Raw genomic sequence first — 24,180 nt, forward strand, 5'->3', positions numbered from 1 at the left:
ATGTAGGGAATGAAAAAGAAAAGTTCTCTAAGATAGCAGAGGGACATTAAATCCTCCTCAAATCAAGATCCAGCTCAGATGTCATTTTCTTCCAGAAACTTTCTCTAATCAGACTGTCATAGGTAAGAGGTGTTAGTTTTATTCTGTAGTTTATAATACACCATACCTAGACTTATATATAGAAATTATAGGGGTCAACAAATTTTTTCCAATAAGAATGAAATGGATTGCCTAAGTTCCATTTCACTAGAGGGATTCCCATAGAGACTAAATGATATTTGACTAGACTTTTATAGTAGAGCTTATTTTGAAATAAGTGATGTAAAGATGTAGATAATCTTGGTGGTCCCTTTTAAATCTAAGGTTCTATGATTCCAGCCGATCTAATAACAATTGAGACAAAATCCCAAGATCATGTCACTTCTATTTTAATCTTGGGTATCTAAATCACTGTTCTCTCAAACTTCTAGGGACAATAATATTCAAATGAGACTAGAAGAAATTTACAAAGTCAATTGATTCCTCTTCCCAACTTGCTTTGTGTGGACCTCTAATTAATGAGAAAGCAGATCATAGTAGCCATCCTGCTTCAATATATAAGGAAGGTATGAAGTGAAACTAGAATTAATAGACTTTTACTCTCTTAAAGAATTATGTGAGTAAAACAAAAAGAGGAAAAAAGGAAGAAAAAGAACAAGGATGAAAATGTTTTAATAAAAAAAATCATGATTATTTACACTTGTAACTTGATAAGTGTATAAATGTAAACTTTTATTGTTAGTGTCACTTCACTTGTGATTCATTCTGATTCAAGATTAATACTGTCATTTGAGCATACAAGTAGTGAGAAAATTATATTCACAGAATATACATCCACGTGCATTCAAAAGTTTGTCACTTTTTTAAGCGAGTGGTATAGACACTGTGCCATTGGCTCTGCTCCTGCTTCTTAAATATACACTGGACTCAGCTGTGTCATCCACACGCTCTTCACTTTTCTTTTCTTTCAGGCTGTTGATGAACCTCAGAGTGATTTCATCCCACTCTTCAGGCAACAACATCAGCAGGAACCCGATGCAAATTATGATGGTGGCAGCCAGTCGGACAACATTGAATATCACCTCCTGTTTCAGGAGATCCACAGCTATAAGACAGAAAAACCAAGGAACGTCCTAGTGTAAATATGTGTTTCTTAAACTGCATTGAATATGAAGCATTAGAGTCTGAGTTCTTTCTTTCTGAAGTTTTCTGGGATCCTCAAAACCTGTTCTCACCCCACATGTCTAGACAAAGCTCATTTTCTAATGTTGTTCCCAATATCTAAAATTACCTCTCCACTCCCATCTTTCTCTCTAAATCGTATGCTTTTTCCATTGCCCAAGTCAAATACAACTTCTCGGAAGCATTTCCTCATTATGTGAGTTCCTCTATATTCCCATCGTACTCTACTTTCTGCATGTGTTATGTTTACTTGTACATGTCATTTTCCCTTTTAGCCCATAAATCCCATGAGGTTGGAATACTATTTTATGCATCTTTATATTTCCTACTTTGCCTGGCACAATGTCTTGTGCATATTAGATGCTCAACAAAAATTGCTTATTGAATGAAGGAATATCCATTCATAGCTAGGCAAGGTAATAAGCCTTTCTCAACAACTGTTTTCCTCCATTGGTAGAGTGAGGAGGAACCACAGCTCTTTTTTATTTAATTTTTTTGCACTTATTTATAATAATTAATTAATTTGTAATTTTGTTCCATCAAGATGGTATAGTTTAAATGCCACCATTTTCATTTGTCATGGAGATTACATGTATCAAAAAAATTGATATTTAATCTCAAAAGCAAGAGAGCAAAAAACAAATTTTAATTATAAAAATTATACCTGCTATTTAGTGACTCTGTTGTCTGTCACTTCCTTGTATGGACAAGGCCCATAATCCACCACTCTGAAGGCAAAATCTCAGGGTACAAACAAGTACATGTTGATCTTGTAAAAACTTACAAAATATCAAAAAGTATTGTACCTGCATTCCCAGGAACACTGAGCACAGTGCCAATGGAGATGAGTATTGGGTACGTCAGCACAACTCCAACATTGACTAAGATGTTAAATGCTATAAAAGAATTAGAAGAAGAGAAAGAAAATGAAGAGAAATTGCTATGTTGGGCTTTATGCCATCCTCTCCTATCCCCAACTGTAAAGATGTAATTTCTTTAAAAAGAAACAATATGGTGAAATAGAAGTCTGACCTGATCATCAGGAAGACCAAGATTGACCATGAGCAAGGCACTTAACCTTGGACCCATCTCAGACTATAAATAATAGAGCAGTTGCTTATTTACACAGTCAGAAGAAGTTTCCATGCCTGGAATTTCCTATATTAAAGACAGCCCAAACCAGTATTTTCACTAAAGAACTCATAAGACACTTTGTACATAGCTTTAATCAGCCTTTTGATATATAACTGTGTACATGGCTTCCTTTTATACATATTCCTTTTATTTCTAGTACTACCTGTACTGTCTGCTCTCAGGACAAGACTCTTTCTAAATTATGAATACAATTTCTATAATTTCTCCAAAATCCTTTCTTAATCCTAAACCTCCAAATCTCTCTTCTAATTATCCTCTTTCTCTTTACTATCCAAGTGTTCAAAAGAACTTCATCTTACCCTGATCAATAGAAAATTAGGGCACACATTTTTAGAGACAAAGAACCTCTCTTCCCTATTCCACTTAGTTCCTTTTAATTCAAATACTTCCTTTATAGAAGAGGAAACAGAGGTCCAGAGAGGTCAAGTAATTTGTCCAGAGTGAAACAAGTTAGGCAGGCATTTGAATGAGATTTAAATGAAGTGCTCCTACTTTAAGTTAGCATTTTTTTCCACTGACCCTATGCTGCCTTGTAGTCAGAATGCAATTCTACTTGTTTGACAAGTGAAAGAAAATCACTTTGCTTATTTTGCTACTATAATATCTAGACCTAGAAAAGATGTGGTAATGCTTGTGCCATTGGAAATGTCAGAGAGTAAATCTGGACAATAATGATAATATCTTAGAAACCTTGCACCAACTCCAGAATGCTATGATAGTGGAACATTATGCTGGAAGGAAGGGAAAAACTTTCTTTCTAAACAGCAACAAGTACTCTGGTAGATTTTTATGCTCTGTTTCTCAGAAATCCGGACAACATCATGAAAACTAAATGGATATTTGAATAATAATAAGGAAAATGTTCTATAACTACTTTCCCTATTAATGCCCCATACTTAGATAGCTGATTTTTGTACCAGTTTTTTAATTGTTAATTTAAAAAATAAGCAATAAACAAGTCATTGTGAAATCTAATATTTTTGTAGTCTATCTTATCAGAAAATGAGTTAAGGATGAATTTAGATGAAAACAGGAAAGGCACAGATATTTGGGGAGAAATAGATAAGAAAGACAGTAGCATAACCCAATAAAGGTCACTATAAGGCAAAGCAAGTTGAGCTATCAATCATCCTTTAGCTTGGTCAAAAGAAGAATTAACTCCTTCTTTTTGAATAGGTATCAACAAGCATTTACTAAGCATTTACTCTATCAGTCACTAAGCTGGAGTTGCAAATAAAAGCAAAAATACAGTCCCTTCTCTCAAGGACCTTCTTTTGTATTTCTTTTTTAGGCTTTTACATTTTTAAGTAATATTTTATTTTTTCCAAATGCACATAAAATATTGAAATTTTTAAAAAAATATTTTGAATTTCAAATTCTCTCCTTTCCTCCTTCCCCTCCTTATTCCCTGAGACAATAAGCAATTTGAAATAGGTTTACATATGTACGATCATGCAAAACATATTAGTCATTTTTTGAAAGAAAACATAGACCTCCCCCCTCCCTCCCAAAAAAACCCAAAAGTTAGGAAAGCAAAAAATATTATGCTTTCATTCTCATTCAGATTCTATCAGTTCTCCTTCTGGAGATATCAAACATTTTTCATCATGAGTTTTTTGAAATTGTCTTGGAGTGTTGTTTTGCTGAGAATAGTTGTTATTCACAGTTGATCATCATACAATATTGCTGTTACTATGTACAGGGTTTTTCTGGTTCTGCTCACCTAACTACATCAGTTCATGTAAGTCTTTCCAGGTTTTTCTGAGAGCATCCTGCTTGCCATTTCTTATAGTGCAATAGTATTCCCTTATTATAATAAACTACAACATGTTTAGCCATTTTCCAATTAATGGGCATTCCCTCAATTTCCAATTCTTTACCATCACAAAAAGAGCAGCTATAAATATTTTTATACATATATCTCCTTTTCCCTTTTGGTAGGATCTCTTTGGGATACATAGTAGTAGTATTGCTGGATCAAAGGGTATGCATGGTTTATCACTCTTTTGGTGTAATTCCAAATTACTCTCTAGAATGGTTGAATAAAGTTTACACTTCACCAATAGTTTAATAGTGAAGGAGCTTACTTTCTAATTGAAGAGGCAACACATAAAAGGGAATGAGAAGTTATGATGGCAAAGTCAGAAGGATTGCTAGGTTCTTTCTCAAAATAACATTTCCAAGTGCAACTCACCTAGTGGGAGAGGAGGTCTGTAGCGTTAAAGGAAGAAGACAACTTAAGAGTGGTAGAAAAATTCAGAGAGTACAGGTTTTTTCTCCCTTTTCCCTTCTAATGCCTTTTAACATCTATTAAATATATGACTTGAATTCCCAGGTAGTTTACTTGAACAACATCTAAAATTTGGTTTTTGAACCTCAGTAATTCAACCTTCCTCCCTTCTGAGTTTGTTCTTCTTACCCAGTCTCATTGAACATATTCAAGCAAACAAATTCGGCAGAAATTCAATAACTATACAGCTTTTAACTACATTAACACGCATGCATAATGCCACTTGATGAGGTAGAATTTCTAAAGCATCTGGCTGTTCTAAGTAACTGATAGAAAAGCAAAAAGTGTGGCTTCTTTCCTTTTCACCCTGCCTTTAGGGGAAGAGCAGATGAAGACAAAAAGTAGAGAAATAGACAGCAAGGAGGAGTGAGTCAGAAAGCAGAAGAGGTTTTGGAGGCAGAATCTCCAGTCAGTCTCATCAACAAATGTTGGCCCTTCATTTCATGTGGGTTCTGGTAGGTTCTGGGATGTCTTTTACAACTGCTGCTCTTGGGAACTCTAAACACCAGCGAGTGTTGAGGTGTTCAGTGGGTAGTTCATTTATCATGGAAAATGTCAGCACAAAAACCCCAGCTGAAACATTAGCATGGTTCTTTTTATTCAATTATATTTTTAGTCATGTCCAGTTCTTCATGACCTCATTTGGGATTTTCTTGGCAAAGATATCAGAGAGGTTTGCCATTTCCTTCTCTGGCTCATTTTGCAGAGGAGAAAAGTGAGGCAAACAAAGTTAAGTAAATTAATCAGGGTCACACAGCTAATAAAATGCCTGAGATCAGGTTTAAACTCAGATCTTTCTGACTCCATGCTCAGCATTCTATTCCTTGTGTCATCTAGCTGCCCTTATCTTGCCCTTATCACTGCGATTCTCCCCTCTCCTTAGGGTCATGTCTTTCATTCTTATTTTTTCCTCCAAGAGTCAGAATTTCATCACATTTTTCAAAGTTATTGTGAACCCCAAAATTTGCTGAGACCAAATGTCCCCATTCATCTGATTTGCATCTCTGAAATTCTCACTAGTATCTGAATTTTTTTGCAAATTTTTTTGAATATTTTTGCTGCTGACAAAAAGATAAGGTCTTGATATGGTAGTAAGAAATAATAAGAATTTATTGAAGTAGATTTAATCAGAACCCAATCAACATGAATTTAAGTCCTTGAAAGACTATCTATCACTTGTCTGAGCAAGCTGTCTGTTTTAACTTTTTGCCTTATAAGAGAGAATCAGTGGAAATCCATGACAGAAATGTTGAGTTTAGACACCGTAAGAGTTTATTTCACTGGAAATATCTATAGCCCTAGTGATAGTCTGGTCATAGATTTTGGGCTGGAAGGCAAATCAGGGGTCATCTAATTCAGCTCCCCTCATTTCACAGATGAAGAAACTGAGGCACAGATAAAGAGAAAGTACTTGCCCAAGGGCACAAAAGAATTGGCAGAGCTGGGATTTTAAATTAGGTCCTTGGGCTTCTAGTCAAATGCCTGAAAGTGTCTCATCCAAGAGAGATATCTGGAGGGCACATTTCTTCAATTCAGTTATTTCTTCCATCTTCCAAATTTTCCCATCGGTGGTTTTGATATATTGTAGGTCAGCATAAGAAATTAAATGGGAATATTTTGAGAGTTTTGCAGAAGCCACAGATGACACAGAAAGAGTTTAGAAACTCAGAAATGCATAAAATATATGTATAGTATTGTATACTATCAATGTATTTTAAATTTTAATATCATAATAATTCAGACTTCTTCTCTGATATGAAGGGAGAGCCAAAAGTTTATGCAGACTTTCCAGATCATGGGGGTGCTGCACCATCTAACCCCTGCAATGTGAAAGGGATAAGTATACTTCAATGTATTTAGGATATCGTCAATGATAGTATTCATTCCTGTGGTCCAATTGCAACTTATCTATCCTTTCCCATTCTGTGCAATTCTTGTCTATGATTTTCCATAAATCCTTCACAGGTATATATCCAAGAATGCCAATACTCTTGACATTATCAGGGCAACAATGAAATGAACAAATTGTGTCTGTTATACTTTGCTCTCACAAATTAACTAGCCCACCCTCCTCTCACTGAAATCAAGTCAAAAATTTGTTAAACACTTTTTCTATGTCCTAGGCACAGAGCCAAGTGCTCAAAATAGAAAAAAAAAACTAAACAAAACAGCATATTCCCTCACAAAAGAAAGAGAGAGACAACATGCAAACAGCTATGTACAAACAAGATTTATACAGTATATAAATTTGAAAAAATTTCCAGTCACACAATCTCTTTGTTGATGTATTTTCTGCCATCTTTTGCATGTGATTCAATATTAACAATGCATTGTGATTTGTTTGTCTTCACCATGCATCTCTTCATTGTTCTTTGGGTAACAAACAAATCTGATTCCTCAGAGATTATGGTATTTCATGATTTGCAGTCATATAGGAACATTAGAAGACACTAGTGGTAAGATTTTGTTGTTTGAAGAACAAACAGGATCTTTCTAAGTAATATATAACTTGTCAAATGCAATCTAAATTGCTTTCTTATATTCAATTCAGGGGTTAGTTCACTGTCTATCTGTAGTGTTTGTCTAAATTTATATAGACAATAGGTTGTCCCATGTCTAACTTAATATATTATCAAGACAAGAGGCATTTCTCTATCTGCTTGGTTTTTCCAGTCTCACTAGCTATGATAAATTTGTTTTTATGATTACAGATCCCATTAAGAAGGTTCTGCAATAATCTGAGATTTGACATATCTTCTACAGACAAGAGTATTTGTAACTGGGTCTCTAAATTGTTCATACTTTCCTATGACTAAAAAAACTTTTGAGCATGTATTATCAATAATTGTATATTCATTTATTTATACATTCATTTACAATTACACAACTAATTATATTGTAAAACAAAAACAAAAATGCACATAATAGAAAAATACACAAAATAGAATTTTTTTAATGAGATTAAAAAAAGGAATATTTGATCCTGGAATCAATGGGAAAGCTCTGGTCTTGGATCAAATAGGAAAGTGACATGATTAAGCCTGTGATTTAAGAAAACTATTTTGGCAATCATATGAAAAATAGATTGGAGAGGAAGAAGACTCAAGACTAGAACAATGAAAAGATAGTTGAAATAGTCCAAACAAGGGATCATAAGGTCAGAACTAGGGTGGTCACAGTGTGAGTGGAGAAAAGGGAACAGATGTAAAAGATACAGAATAGAAAAGTAAACATTTGGCAATTGTTTTACAATGTTAGTTAAAGGAGGGACCACCCTAATGATAGTGGTGCCATTGAAAGAAATAGGGAAGTTCAGAAGAGGAATGGTTTTAGGGGAAGAGATAATGTAATATACTTGCTCATCTTGTGAAACTAATTCCATCCCACCCAAAATGAAAAGAGAGGAGAGTCTTTTTGTCATTATTCTGGAATAAAAGAGTCTTTTGAAGTTATACTTCTAGGGATGTCTATTATAACTGTCAGGTCATCTGGGGAGATAGTGGATAATTATATTGGAAAGTGTAATATTTTCTAAATGATACTTTTACAATTGTTCCTGTGGATACTTAGAAAGTAGTTACATTATAATTGTTTTGGGGAAGAAGGCTAAAAGTCATCTTAAAAAGAGGAAGATTAAGAAGTTTGCACAATGGAGGGATAGGTAGCTTGGAGAAGTGTTGGAAGAGAAGGTCACAATTGATTGTGATGGAATAAAATTCTTTGGCTGTCAAGGGTTGAGTGAGATGAAATCCAGATTCCCATCTCCCAATTGCATCACAATTCTTGGGTTCAGACCACAGCTCCAGTTTAGGTCACAGCCACCCAGGAAATCGCAACCCCCATTTTGGAATCCACTGATTTTAATAAAGAATCTTTCATCCATTGTAACAATGCACTGGCCATTTCCAAAACAATAACGAACTGACATCTCATATGTGAATCAAAGATCATCAAAGAAAATAATCTTTGCAGTTGAATCTATCAAGGAATCTATTGTGGTATATGCATAAGACAGATCCTGTTAGAGAAGATTTGATGGCATTTGGCTTTCCTGAGAAATAAATCAATTTTTTTTTGTATTGTAAATGAACAATAAACACAATAGGATCTTGTGTTCTTTTTACTTTTCAATTAATTATAGGATTGTATGTAATCTTTCAAAATATGTTTTCAAAAGTATACTCATTCCCTTCTCAAATCTCACCAGTGATATATTTTATCATACATGTAAACTACTTTCATAAAGATTTCATAGATATAAGAAAGTGATTTATAGTTGCTAATGTCTTTCCAATTATCTTTTTTTTGTAGTAATAACACTCTTCCCAGTCATTTCTTGCTCTTAACAATCTAGTTTTTCCATTATCTATGTCCTTCATATATCCTTTACACTATTTCATACCATGTCACCTACAATTTTGATTTTTTTGAGATGATAATCTTTTATGATTTGTATTCATGCAGCATCACTAAGAGAATATTGACTTTTTTAAAAAATAAAATATGTTGGCAGGGGTAGCCTAGTATCCTAGAAAGAATTGTGGAAGCAGAGCCAAGATGGGAGAGTAAAGACAGGGACTCACCCAAACTCTCCTCCAAATTCCTTTAAATAATGACTCTAAACAAATTTTAGAGAACCAGAACCTAGAAGAAGGAGTGGAAAAGACAAAAAGCCAAAGATAATTTAGAAAGTCAGCAGGAAAGAGCTGGTGCACCACAGTGGGAATCCAGCATATACAAATAAACTAACAACAATTAACTAAACATACATAATTTCTTCATGAACATAAATTATTTTAATGCTGAAATAAATAATAAGTCTTAAATATTTAAATATATAAATTACAATTACTTTCCAAGAAGCTTTTTCTTGCCAATATCATGTTCCAATTGGCTTTTATGGCTTCTCCTATTCATTCTCCAATTCTCCTATTTAACAGATCCAATTCAGTTAAATTGCATAAGTATTTTTATCATATATTTTGCACAAGGCCACTATGTTTTTCTTATTATTGATTTACTATCTATCTATGGAGTCTATTCATTCCAACACTCATGTTTGAAAACTTGTTTAAGGCAATATCACCTTGTAGCATAAGAAACCTATTATATTCTCAAGATTTAGAACTGCTTACTTCCCAAGTCTGGACTTCATTCAGTGAAGAATTACATAAAGATCCAATCCTTAGACAATGCAGTATATGGTGATATAGTAGGGAACTATTTTTCATGGCAAAGGATGGCAGACTGGAGAGATTTTTTACCAAATAATGAAAATTGCATGTAGACTTAGCTTCTATTTAAAAATCATCAACCTAGCCTTTTAAAAAGGAAGTAATGTAAATCAAAAGAAAAATAAGTAAGCTTCCCACAAAGAGAAACCAGTCTTTAGTATTAAAAGAAGGCCTGTAAATAAAGCCTATTATTCTGGGAGGGGACAGGATTTCCTACACTTCTGATGTTATATATGAGATTCAACTCTAAGTCCTACTATACTCTGGAATTTTCACTGTTTCCTTTGCCTGTTTTTTTTTTTTTTTTAAAGATTCAGTTCTTTTACATATCTAAAATATGAAAAGATTGGACTAGAGTTTATATGACATAGTTGTAAATATCCCTAATAGGATGGTATAATTTCACTTTAAGTTTCATAGTCTTGAATCTATAATTATCAGTTCAACTATGTAATATTTTTTCCATGCTCACACTATCACAATTCATGCCCTATCACATTTCAATGCTAGTTTACATCTCTTGTTGCCTTTATCCACCCCTTCTAAATATTGATGGGAAAAACCATCTTGTTAACCCTGCTAATTAGTTTTAGAGAAGGAGAAATTTGGGGATAAATTGAAAGAAACTGACTTGAAAGAAAAAGCTTCAATCTGAAGGATGAAAAAGATTAAAGACAGATGAAGAAACTGAAACTATTTCTAGTCATATGAAAAGATGCTCCAAGTCATTATTAATCAGAGAAATGCAAATTAAGACAACTCTAAGATACCACTACACACCTGTCAGATTGGCTAAGATGACAGGAAAAAATAATGATGATTGTTGGAGGGGATGCGGGAAAACTGGGACATTGATGTATTGTTGGTGGAGTTGTGAACGAATCCAACCATTTTGGAGAGTAGTTTGGAACTATGCTCAAAAAGTTATCAAACTGTGCATACCCTTTGACCCAGCAGTGTTACTACTGGGCTTATATCCCAAAGAGATTATAAAGAAGGGAAAGGGACCTGTATGTGCACGAATGTTTGTGGCAGCCCTTTTTGTAGTGGCTAGAAACTGGAAACTGAATGGATGTCCATCAGTTGGAGAATGGCTGAATAAATTGTGGTATATGAAAATTATGGAATATTACTGTTCTGTAAGAAATGACCAACAGGATGATTTCAGAAAGGCCTGGAGAGACTTACATGAATTGATGCTGAGTGAAATGAGCAGGACCAGGAGATCATTATATACTTCAACAACAATACTATATGATGACCAGTTCTGATGGACCTGGCCATTCTCAGCAACGAGATCAACCAAATCATTTCCAATGGAGCAGATGTGAACTGAACCAGCTACGCCCAGAGAAAGAACTCTGGGAGATGATTAAAAACCATCACATTGAATTCCCAATCCCTATATTTATGCCCACCTGCATTTTTGATTTCCTTCACAAGCTAACTGTACAATATTTCAGAGTCTGATTCTTTTTGTACAGCAAAATAACGTTTTGGTCATGTATACTTATTGTGTATCTAATTTATATTTTAATGTATTTAACATCTACTGGTCATCCTGCCATTTAGGGGAGGGGGTGGGGGGTAAGAGGTGAAAAATTGGAACAAGAGGTTTGGCAATTGTTAATGCTGTAAAGTTACCCAAGCACATAACCTGTAAATAAAAGGCTATTAAATAAAAATTAAAAAAAGATTAAAGACTAATATCTGAAAATAAAAACTGAAGGAGAAGAAAAGGAGAAAATGGTTGGCAAGATAAAATGAGCTAAGAAAGATCCATTTTTTAAAATTTTAAAACAAAAATAAATGAGGAAGTAGTGTTCCCATAAAATTATTGAGATAAATGAAAAGAAGACTGTCTGTGAGGTTTTTAATAAGTAATAGAAAGCAAAAAAAAAAAAAAAGAAGTAATAAAACTATGAAGATCTTGGTGCTTAAGAGATGTGTTATAAATATCCACAAATAGTTCAAAAAAGAAAGCCAAGAATCTTAATTAACATTAAAAAATCATTTTCAGTGATTTTCATTAAATATTTGATGTTTGTATTTCTGTCATAGCCAGGTGACTATCGTTTATATTTCAAACATAGACTAGTCTCCCTCATGAAAGAGCCAAGGGAACCCAAGGAATACCCATCCATATGTCAGGTCTTCAACAAACATGCATGGCACCCAGATCAAGTAGGCTGGCATGCATAACCATAACATATACGATTCCCAAAAACAATGAATTGATATGTTAAAAACTGGAAGCAGGCCTTCCATTTGAGGAAAAGATTAAAGTAGTTAGAATATAAATCTGATATTTCATAGAAGGATATAGAGAAGAAAATATATAGAGGAGGAAGAAAGGCAAAAGAAAAGTTAGAAATTATATATAGTAATAGCAATATTGTTTTAAGAATGCCTAAACAAATAAATTATTGTCTATTATAAATACCCAAATTAATTATAAAAGACATGTTGGAAAAGAAGCTATTAGCATCCAGAGAAGGAATTGATAAATAGAAATATGTATAGAATAATTTTTCATATATATATATATATATATCTATTTGTGTCTAATAATAGCCATCTGTAAAATGGGAAGAAGAGATTAAAAAAAAGAAAAAGTTACATGGTAATTTTATTGTGTATTTGAAAAGAATGTCAAGTTGTGCATAGTAGATTTGCAGTTTCATGTTCAATCATATTTTTTATTGTACTATGTTATGGAAATGCTTATTTTATTCCACAAATTAAAAAGGAATATAATCCATTTAACCTTATTGAATTCCTTTTTATGCTTTTCTTGAGTTTTAGATTTGAACTTTTCTTCTATTCAGTTCTGGTCTTTTCATCAGGAATGTTTTAAAGTTCTCTATTCCATTAAATATATATATTTTTTTCCTCTTAAAAGATTATACTCAGTTTTGCTGGGTAAATGATTTTGGGGTATAATACTAGTTTCTTTGTTCTCCAGAATATCAGCTACATGCAAAACTTCAAAGAAAAATGTGAACTGGTCATAAACCCTTCCCCCCAACAAAGAATTCTTGGAATTATTTTAAAAATCAAATACAAGAGTCAGAGGAAAAAATTGGGAAATGAAATGAGAGTGATGCAAGAAAATTATGAAAAGAGAGTCAACAATTTGATAAAGGAGGCACAAAAATCTACTGAAGAGAAAAATGCCTTTAAAAGCAGAATTGGACAAATGGAAAAAGAAATACAAAAACTTACTAAAAAAAGAATTCCCTCAAAGTTAGACTTGGGAAAGTAGAAGCTAATGACTTTATGAGACATCAGGAAAGAAGGTAAAAATAATTTAGAATAGAAGAAAATAAAAAATAATTTATCAGAAAAACAACTGATTTGGAAAGTAAATCAAGGAGAGATGATTTAAGAATTGTTAGATTACCTAAAAGTCATTATCAAAGAAAGAATCTGGATATCATATTTCAAGAACTTATCAAAGAAAACTGCCCTGATATCCTAGAACCAGAGGATAAAATAGAAATTAAAAGGATCCACCAATCAGTTCCTGAAAGAGAACCCAAACTGAAAACTCCTAAAAATATTATAGCAAAATTCCAGAGCTTCTAAGAGAAAATGTTGCAAGCAGCCAGAAAAACAAAACAAAACAAAACAATTCAAGTAACTTGGAGTTAGAGTTAGGATAACATAAAATTTAGCAGCTTCTGCACTAAAGGAATGGATAAATTGAAATACAATATTTTGGAGGACAAAGAAACTAGGATTATGCCCAAAAATCATCTACTTAGCAAAACAGAGTATAATCTTTTAAGGGAAAAATCTATATTTAATGGAATAAAGAACTTTAAAACATTCCTGATGAAAAGACCAGAATTGAATAGAAGAAAAGTTCAAATACAAAACTCAAGAGAAGCATAAAAAAGTAAATGAAATCTTAAGGAATTCAATAAGGTTAAACAGATTATTTTCCTCTATGGGAATATGTATTTGTAACTCCTAAAAACTTTATCATTATAGAACAGTTAGAAGTAGTACACATAGACAGGGAGCATAGGTATAAGTTGACTATAATAGGATGATTTTTTAAAAATTAATCTAAGAGGTGAAAAAGGATGCACAGAAGGAAGAAAAAAGGAAGAGGCACAATGAGGGAAATTATCTCATATAAAAGAAACGTGTAAGGAAGACTTTTTACAGTGGAGGGAAAAATGAGAGGTGGCAGAATGCTTGAACTTTAACTTTCATCAGAATTGATTCAAAGAGGGAATAATATAAACACTCACTTGGGTATAGAAGTCTATCTTGCTCTACAGAAAAGTAGAAGAATTGGGGGAATAATAGAAGAGGGATGATAAAAGGAAGGGTGGATTGGGGAAGGTAATAGTCAGAAGCAAAACAAACTTTTGAAGAGGTATAGTATAAAATGAGACAGAGAATGATAAACAGGAAAAATAGGATGAACAGTAATTATAATTGTGAATGTGAATATAATGAACTCTCATAAAAGAGAAGCCGAATGTAGAATGAATTAAAAAACAGAATCTGACAATGTGACAGAAATACCATACTTGAAGCAGAAACACACAAGGAAGAAAGATAAGGGTTAAATTAAAATTTATTTTTTTTAAAAGAAGAAACTGGATACTCTGATGAAGAAGTTTGTCTTCCAAGGATTGATAAATTCACAAAAGCTGTCAGATAAACATAGAGCCTGTTAAGAGAAAAAGTAAGAAATAATGATAAGTAATAAATTCTTGCCCCGGGATATCGCAGCACCTAGTTATCAATTTATTAATAAAAATAGAAAAATCTATTGCCTCCTCTGTATACTAAAATATAACAGAGCCTTCTAAGACTTGTACTTATCTCTAGTGATTCATGTGCAAACTAGTAAAATAGTACCAAAAGTAACCTAAAAGTACTACACAAGATTGTTGAGTACTGGGGCAAGACTCTACAGATCATAGTGGAGCAAGTAGGGTTTTCCTCACAGTTGCTCACTGAAGGCAGCAGATGATGAGAATTAATTTAGGAAGTAAACAGCTAGGTAAGAATATGGTATCTCAGAATGGAATTTGGATATCTAGGTGATGACTTAAGATATAGAAAAAAATAAGATACTAGTCAGAAAGTGTTTCTAACAAAAGTGTCATAAATTAACAAAGGCTTTAAAATAAAAATAGTGGAAAAGGAGAAATATTTACCATTTATGAAGGAAGAACAGCAGTTGAAATACTAAAAGTTCATAAGAAACAAAACCCAAGAAAGGAAGCAATGATGATACTAGTGGCCTTAAATGTTTATTCAAAGATGTACATATGGCAGCTAGGTGGTGAAGGGGATAGAGTATCAACCCTGGAGTCAGAAGGACCTGAGTTCAAATCTGGTCTCAGACACATAACACTTTCTAACTGTGTGACTCTGGGCAAGTCACTTAACCCCAATTGCCTCAAACTCTCTTTCTCCCCCTCTCCAAAGATGCACATAAATTGGGTGAAAAAGAGAACTGAAGGTCCTACAAATAAAGTAAGCATAAATGACTATGTCACATTTTTCTTTCTTCTATCTCAAACTCTAGGAGGTAGTGCTCACTCTTCCCTAAATTTTTCATCATATTCACTCTTTCTTCCTCTTAATGAGAAACAAATACAGAATGGAATTTCCCTGTTTTGTTTCTTCCAATTTTTGAACAATGAAATTGTTATTAAAGTAACAAGATACTATTATCTATCTTATTTTTGATAGAACTTCAGGAGTTCTCTGGAAAATGGAAGTTACCCATTTAATATTATGCCAGCCTGTCAGGCTTACAATCAATTTCCTCTCATCTAGATGATCCCTATACAGTATAGAAGGACAGCAAACACTCTTTAATGACAAATTAGCTTCTTTCTTTCTTCATTGGTCTTTACTCAAATGTATTCAATTTTCTTTCCTTCTTCAAGTCCCCAAATTTACTTAAAAATCAAGCCGCTTATATGTAATGAAGGGTGGGGGTTCACATTCAATATCTTTTATAACACCAATTAATGGGAAATCAGGGGAGGGACTTGGGCTTCAGGATAAAGTAAAAGACTGCCTTCACAAATGTGTCTACTACCTTAGGCACCCATTCATGTAAGAATGTAAAATAAAATCTTTACTGAATTCAAAAACAGATCAAGAGACTTAAAATGTTTCATTCTCAATTTCCTCATCTGCAATGCACATTCTTCTGAGAGATTTTGTGAAAATAAAAAAAAAACATGAACTATTACCCTAGCTTTCTGTTTCAATCTCAGCTTATATTGAGCTTTAGAACTATTGACACTATTTCATAGAATTGTACATTTCCATTAATTTTCTGTTTCCTGCCCCTGAATTCTATCTTCTGTACATAAATTTTAAAAAAAATTCAAATTGATTAGTGCATCACTATCCTCCAACAATTTCTGTCCCCTTCACCCTCATTATCATTATTTACCTTTGTATTTCCAGAATTTCATTCTTGAAAATTATCCAAATCTCATGGACTGATTTTCCCTGTGAAAAAGCAACCAAATCCCCAATGTCTGTAGAATGCTTTAAGATTTGCAAAGAATTTTACATATATTGCCTCATTTTATTCAAGAAAAAAAAGGTAGATGGAGTAATAATAAATGACAACAAGGAGAAGAAAGTACTATGTTTTCTCTAAGAAAAATAACTTTTAAAGCAAAAAATGACATAAAATTGTGGATAACAAGGGGATTGATGATGGTAAGTGCCTTGTTACCCTTGATGAATTCAAATCACTTGACCCAGATAAACCACATTCTTGGTCAATGAAAGAAATGGCAGATTTAATAACTTAGCTACTGTCAGTAATACTAGAAAGTTTATGGAAAAGTAACATTTAGAAAACAAAGCAATGATTATAAAGCACTTATGTGACTTCCACAAGAAAGGTCCCTGCCAGACTAATCATACTTCTTTTTTTTCCCAAAGGTTAAACTAAACTATGGTATAGAAAATACCAAAATTATATTTTCCTTAGATTTCATCAAATCTAAAACATTATCTCATAATATTATAAAAAAGATGAAGAGATATTAGTTGGATGACAATATAATTAGATGAATTTGCAATTGGTCTATTGTCTGAATTCAAAGAGCAGTTGCTGATGATTTAATATCAACTTGGCATAAGGTCTCCAGTTTATTGCTCCAGGGATCTGTCTGTACTTGTCCCTTTATTGTTTAATATTTTTTATCAAGGACTTAGATAAAAGCATAAATAGCATGTTTATCAAATTTGCAGATAACACATGCCGAAAGGAATAGCATAATATAACTGAATCAGGATTCCAAAATGCTCTCTACATTCCAGACCTTTGAGCTGAATCTAATAAGATGAATGTAATAAAGATAAGTTGTAAAATCTTTCATTGGGTTTTCTAAAAATCCATTTTGCATGTTCAGAATAGGAGAGACATGATTAGAAAGCAATTTGTCAGGTAGCAGGGTGGGGATGGGAAGGCACTTTAGCCAGCTAGGTAAAAAGACAGTAGTATGGCAGCAAAAAAAAAAAAAAAAAAAATTTTGACTTTTTTGCTGTGTTAAGACAAACTGGTTCTAGAATCACAAAAGTAGAGGCTCTACTTTACTTTGCTCTGAGTAAATCATATCTGGACTATGTCAGTTATGTGGATCACCATTTGAGAAGGACAGTAGCAAGCTAGAGAGCATCCAAAAGTAGTTTTCTAGGATAATGAAAGGCCTTGAGTCTATATCAGATGAGAATTTATTGGAAAAAAAATCCTTAATGTGAAGAAAGTTAGGCTTGGGGAGGAGGCAATATATGACATATATCTTCAAATATTATTGAAAGGTTTCTATATGGAAGAATGATTAAATTATTTTGCTTGGGTATTGAGCACAAAAGTAATAATAATAGCAAGAAGTTGCAAAATGGCAAATTTAGGGTTGCTGTCAGAAAAAATTTGCTAATAAAGCTGTCAAAAAATGGAATCTATTGTAGTCTTCAAATCATAACACCTCAAATCAGAAGCTAATGTGTTATATTGGTATTTCCTTTCTAGGATGGAGTTGGATGATGTGGCTTTAAGGTCTCTTCCAACTCTAAATTTTGTCATTTTGTGATGCTGTGACCTCAAATCTAGCAATATTCTTTTGACTCTAACATACTATCTCTTTGTAATTCCAATTCCTAAGTGGATGTTGCTTATAAATAGTCTCAAGAAGAACAAGCAGCACTGGTTATAGATATAAATCATGTAAATAACCTTTATTTGTTCAAAGAATTCCTTCAATTCCAAACTAAAATCCCACCTTTACAAGAACCCTTTCCCAATCCCTCTTAATTGCTAGTACTTTCCATTTTATTATCTCCTATTCATTCTGTATATGATGTGCTTGTCCAGTTATTTGCATGTTTTCTCTCTCATTAGACTGTGAACTCCTTGAGTATAGGAACTCTTTTTGCCTCTTTTTTATCTTCAGAATTTTAGTATAAAGCCTGATGTAGTTTATGCTTTATAAATTACTATTGACTAACTGACTCTTGTATTATCATTAAACAGCTACGAACTAAATAAAACTATGCAAATTCTTCAGGAAGAAAATGGAGGAGAAATTAAAGATGCATCATTTATTGAGAAGAAAAAGAATAATTATAAGGAATTTTGAAGGGATATGTATTATAGTTGGGGGCTGAGATTTAAGACAGAGCCATAATATAGTTAACTAAAATGGAGTGACTACATTCCAGGGCAAACAAAATTGTCCAAGATTTCCCTACAACCTCACAGACATAAAATTAATCCACAAAACTTTAAGTATTCTTATATATAAGCATATCAAATACTAATAATCTCCAAACTACATGAAATGAAAAGCTTTCATAATGTAAAAGCCTAACAAAACAAATTAAAACTGTGAAAATAGGATAAAGTAGATCTATCTCAGATGCTGCTTGTTAGAACAGTGGCTGGAGTGCTGGGCCTAGAGTCAGGTAGACTCATTTCTTTGAATTCAAATCCAGCCTTGGACACTCAATAGCTGGTGAACCTGGGGAAGTCAGTTAATCCTATTTGCTAATTATTCATCTGTAAAATGACCTGAAGAAGGAAACAGCAAACTATTCTAATGTCTTTGTTAAAAGACTCCAAATGGGGTCACAAAGACTCAGATGTGAATTAACAGCAACAACAGTACATTTTGTCCCAGACCTGAGTCTATAGAAAATAAACTTAATCCTAACACTTGTATTTAATTTTTTTTAAGAGGCATTTTATCCACTCATGCCAGAGGTCACATAACATTAAACATAAAAGAACCATAAGATAGTGAATGGTCCTTAAACTTTTTGTTTGAACTCAATAAAACTATGAAAAAAGTTATGTAATAGTGATAACTATAACAACAATAATAATTTAACTGAAAGCAGTTTGTTCCTGGACTAGGGGTTCTTAACCCTTCTTTAGATCTATTCCTCAAGCTTGATGAGCCCAGAAGGCTTCAGTTAGTTTCTGCCATGTGAGCCCATTCTGGAGTCTTCATCATCAGCTCATTATTGTAGGCATAAAGACTGGGAGTCCTTGATATAAGACCAAAGGGCTTCCCTTCTACTCACCTGCCTTTTCAAAAGAACTACTCTATTCCAATGAATATTTTATTTAGATTTATTTTTTCCAATGGTTAATCATCTCTGTCTTCATCACTTTGATATTGAATTCCAGACAAGAGGAAACTAAGTCTCTAACTCCTACTGACCATTCTTTCATCCCTGTCAATCTCAATGCTATTCCCCTGGTCCCTGTCCTCATTTGCCTACCCCTTCCACTGTGTTCTCTGGAACTCTTCTTTTTTTTTTTTTTTTTGTTTTTTGTTTTTTGTTTTATATTCTTTCAGTTTTCCAGCTCTCACTGAGACCTGGCTTCCCTGGATGACTCTACAAATCAGGCTTTCCTTTCCAGTACTAGTTGTACTTTCTCTCAGTTCTCTTAATTCACTGATCACAGACTTTAATCAAAATATTCCCAGACTCCCACTATCATTCAATAACCTCATAGCCTTTAAGGTTCAATTTGTCTTCTGATCCAAATACTAGTGGCAGTTTTCGACCAATTTCTATCATATTCTTCCTCCTTTCTCAATGTGCATTCGTTACTTGACTTTTAGTACTTTTCATATTAAGGGACTTCAACAGACATGTAGATGCAACTTCCCAATTTCTTGATCTACTCATAGGACCAAATACTCCCTTCCACCTCCACTACATACAAAGATAACCACACTTTTAACATCATCAACAAATTGAACATTTCTTTATCCAATCACAGCCCTCTATAATTTCATCTTGTTCTATGTCTTGCAAGACTTGGAATTTTTCTACCACAATGTATGTTGCCAGGCGATTTCCCTCTGCCCTAACTATAATATCTTACCTTTTTGATCTTTAATCTTTGGTAAACAAGTTCAACTCTACTCTATCCTCTAACTCTTAAATCTTTGGTTCTTTCATCCTTTTCTACATAAGCTTTGCCAAACCCAAACCCCAAATTACTCCCTATAGTCTCTTTCTTCACCTCTAATTATATGCTACTGAATAGAGCTGGAGGAAGTTTTACAACTGTGCTGAGGGGTCCCTTTGCAAATTTATGTTATCTAATCACAACTGGGACCTCATTACAGCCAAACAATACTTCCATTTCCTCCCAAATTAATTCTCTCTCCCCACAGAGATTGTTTCAGACTTCCTCTTTTCTCTTCATGCCTCCAACAGAACCCCCTTCTTCTGCTTTTTCATTTGAGACCCTTGCCTCATACTTCATTTTTTAAATTAAGTATATTCACTGAAAGCTCTCTATTCTTTCCTTCTTCACTGGTTATTTCATCTTTCTTATCTCACAGTTTTCATTCCCTTACTGTTTCTTGATTTCCTCCTATTAAGAGGTAGCCCTCCTCACCAAAGTCAAGTCTTTTATTCATGCACTTGACCCCAATCTTTTTCCCAGCCTCTTTTCTCTCTAATCTTCAATCTCTTTTTATCTTCTGATCCTTTCTCTGCTGCCTACAAATATGACCAAGTCTCCCCTCTTCTTACAAAACCTTCATTGTATTACCTATCCCTGCTATCATTCTATCTCTCTCCTTCTTTTCTCAGTCAAATTCCTTGAAAAAACTATCTAGACTCAGTGACTCCATTTTCTCTCCTTAAATTTTCCTCATAACTTCCTATTCTGCCTACCCATACTATTGAACTGAAACTACTCTTTCCACAGTTGCTAGTAATATTTCAATTGCCAAATCAAATTACCTCTGCTCTACACTCACCCTGCTTGACTTCCCTGTAACTTTTGACATTATTTACCACCATCTCCAAGAGGCTTTTTTACTCTTTTCTCATGATCCTGCTTTCCACTTCTTTTCAGAATTATCTTACATTCCTCAAATGTCTTTGCTAATATAGTCATATTACTTACTATCTTTTCTCTTTACACTCTCTCACTTGATTATATTAATAACTTCAATGTGTTTAATTTCAACTCTACATAGATGATTCCAAGGTTATAATCCAGCCCTATCCTTTTTCCTGAACTCTAATCCAATTTTGCAACACCAACTGCTTAAGTATTTCAAAAAGTATGTCCCAAAGATATCTCAAAATTTAGTTCTAAACAAGTTTAAAACAGAACTCATTATTTTTCTCCATAATCCATCCCCTCCTCTGAACTTCCCTAATACTAGTACTTAGAACAGTGCTTGGAATACAGTAGGCAAAATGCTTATTGATTGATATAGGAGAACTACTATCCTCTCACTCCAATTCATTCACAAAATCTTATCACCAAGAATCCTCTTAGATTCTCTGGTATTCTCCTCTTCATTTTCCTCTTTATTCATATAATTACTACCCTAATTCAGGATCTCATCATGTGAGCTATGACAATAGTATCCTAGTTGGACTCACTGCTCCAAAATTCTTCCTCCTCAGATCCATTTTCTAACAATTTTTCTGAAGCATATAGATGATCATATCATTCTCCTTCTCAACAAACTTCCTACTGCCTCAAAGATAAACTATAAATTCTTCTATTATTTAAAGTTTTTACAGACTGACTTCTCCCTGTCTATTTAATATCCTCACATTACCTCACTACCCTTAATGCAGCCATCCTGAACATGTTTGTTATTCTATACATACAACATTCCATTTCTCAACTACATACCTCTTCACTGGTTATCCTCCAAGCCTGCAATGGACTTTACTCTCAGTTCCATTTTTTGAAATTCCTTGTTTACTTTCAAGACATGGCTCAAATCACTTTCCTTTCAAGACTCACCTTCTACAAGAAGTCTTTCTTGACCTCACTTTCCACTCCCCAGATACCTTCTCTCCCATAAGCAGCTTGTATTCATTTTGCATATGTTAGTGATTTCTCATTGCAATTACCCACTAATTATCCCAGTATAAAACTTATTTGTACATGTTTCTTTACATAGTGCCTTTCTCATTAGATTGTGGGTTCAAGGACAGAGACTTCTTTTGTCTTTCTTTTTATACCTAAATCTAATAAATGATTGCCAACAACAAGCCAACACTTGTTGACATTAATATGTTTGCACTTACATTAGTAGTATCCTCTCTGGTTTCACGTTCCAAACTTCTACTCACACTGAAAGGCAGTTGGTTACTATCTCCTAAAGGTCCTAGGAATAATGCTGAGAAATTGGGGATGTTTTTATACTATCATTTATGGACCTTTAATATGTCATATCCCCCTGTGTTCCTCACTGTTTACCAGACAGATTTCATTAGCTTTTAGAAAAGAGCATTTATGGAGATGATGTAAGAACAACTGATACAAAAATTTCCCTTTACCCCAAAAGTCTAAGACTTGGCTCACTTCTTATACACAGAAGGTCATTTGGAGAAGACAGGCTCAAGCCTAAAGAACACATATGGCAAAGGGGCAATTCCCAGTTGGATGGAAGTCCTTTCCTCTCTTCAAAATTTTTTCTTGAAATCCCCCTTTTCTCTATAGCTTTCTTCTGAGTTCTGAATGCCATTGTCTTTGTAGAGTTTTAAAATTGCCTTTCCAAACTGTGTTAAATTTGTCCTTGGCCACTGCTGTTCCTATGATATTACTATCAACTCCATTGGGAAGTTTATTAGATCCATTGGGAAGTCCAAATCTTCTGGCCTTTGATAGTTCACAAGGTATTCTGGTCAAGAAATTTTCTCTTCCACTCTCCCAAGGGATTCCTTCTTAAGGGCTTAACCAAACTGGTCTGCTATTAGAATGGGAGGTTTCAAACTGGCTTGCGGTTTTATTCAAGTTCTACAGGGTAGACCATGCCTGTGTAGCCTCATTAATTTATTCATTTTTAGTGTATACCTTCAACTGATCGATTCATTCAATAGATGTGCTCAGGAATTATTCGTAGATTTTATGACCCCAAAATATTCTTACCTGATAAAGATATCATAAGATGCTTTCATGATTACATTAATTTCAGTTTGAAGTATGTGAGATACCTCTCTTACATACACACACACACACACAATATATATATATATATCCCACTCAGTTCCTGGGAGGGAGGTACAAAGCTGAGTAACTTATTTGCCCACAGAGATTTGGTGATTTGGTCCATATGGGGAGAATCGGGGTAATATGAGGGTAAATGACAGATAGATTAAGAATCTTGACCTTGATCACATAGTAAATAAGAGTGACAGGTGGGATTTGAATCCAGGTTTCTCTTGACTCTGGCACTTTTTCTACTATACATTCTATTTTTAAGAAAAGAGAATAATTATTAAATTATTCCTTGGATTTTTTCCAAGAAAACTTGGCTATGTCATCTAATTCTCAGTTCTCAGATTTACCATCCAAAAAATTGGTCCTCTCTCCACAACCTCTCTGTAAATAACTAAATGAAAAATTCTCTTAAAATTCCATGTTAACATCTTTAAGTGATACTTTTTTCAAGGTGAATGCTGACAACTTTGCCTACTTACCAAGCCATAGCCCTGCCATTCCACAGAGGCAGCCCCAGGGTAGGGCTGAGAAAGATGACCAATGCTCCACTTTGGTAAAATATAGGATGATTGGTGTGAAGGAGATGAATATTAAATTAAAGAAACCTAAAGTGGAAAAAAAGTGGGCCGCTTCACCAAAGTTGGCACTTCCAAGAAACATCTTAAATAAAACCTGGAATGAGAGAAAGCATTACTCAGCCATCAGTTAATGTATGCAAGTCTTTTTTCCTCTTCAGACTGTAGGCTTCTTTAGGTCAGGATCAAGCTCCATTT

General features: G+C 33.8%; 1 protein-coding gene across 1 annotated transcript in view; it reads right to left on the reverse strand.

The window, feature by feature from the left end:
• Nucleotides 1–695: 695 nt before the first annotated feature.
• The window catches only part of SLC35F4 (solute carrier family 35 member F4), a 115,567-nt gene continuing 92,082 nt past the window's right edge, over nt 696–24,180 (reverse strand). The window contains exons 6-8 of the mRNA XM_031949298.1: nt 23,887–24,079; nt 2,028–2,117; nt 696–1,144 (exon numbers count right to left, since the gene is read on the reverse strand). Of these exons, the coding sequence (XP_031805158.1) occupies nt 903–1,144; nt 2,028–2,117; nt 23,887–24,079 (525 nt within the window). The 3' untranslated portion in view covers nt 696–902. The remainder of the gene's footprint in view (nt 1,145–2,027; nt 2,118–23,886; nt 24,080–24,180) is intronic.

The sequence above is a fragment of the Sarcophilus harrisii genome, chromosome 2, assembly GCF_902635505.1.
Source record: "Sarcophilus harrisii chromosome 2, mSarHar1.11, whole genome shotgun sequence".
NCBI classification, from domain to species: domain Eukaryota; kingdom Metazoa; phylum Chordata; class Mammalia; order Dasyuromorphia; family Dasyuridae; genus Sarcophilus; species Sarcophilus harrisii.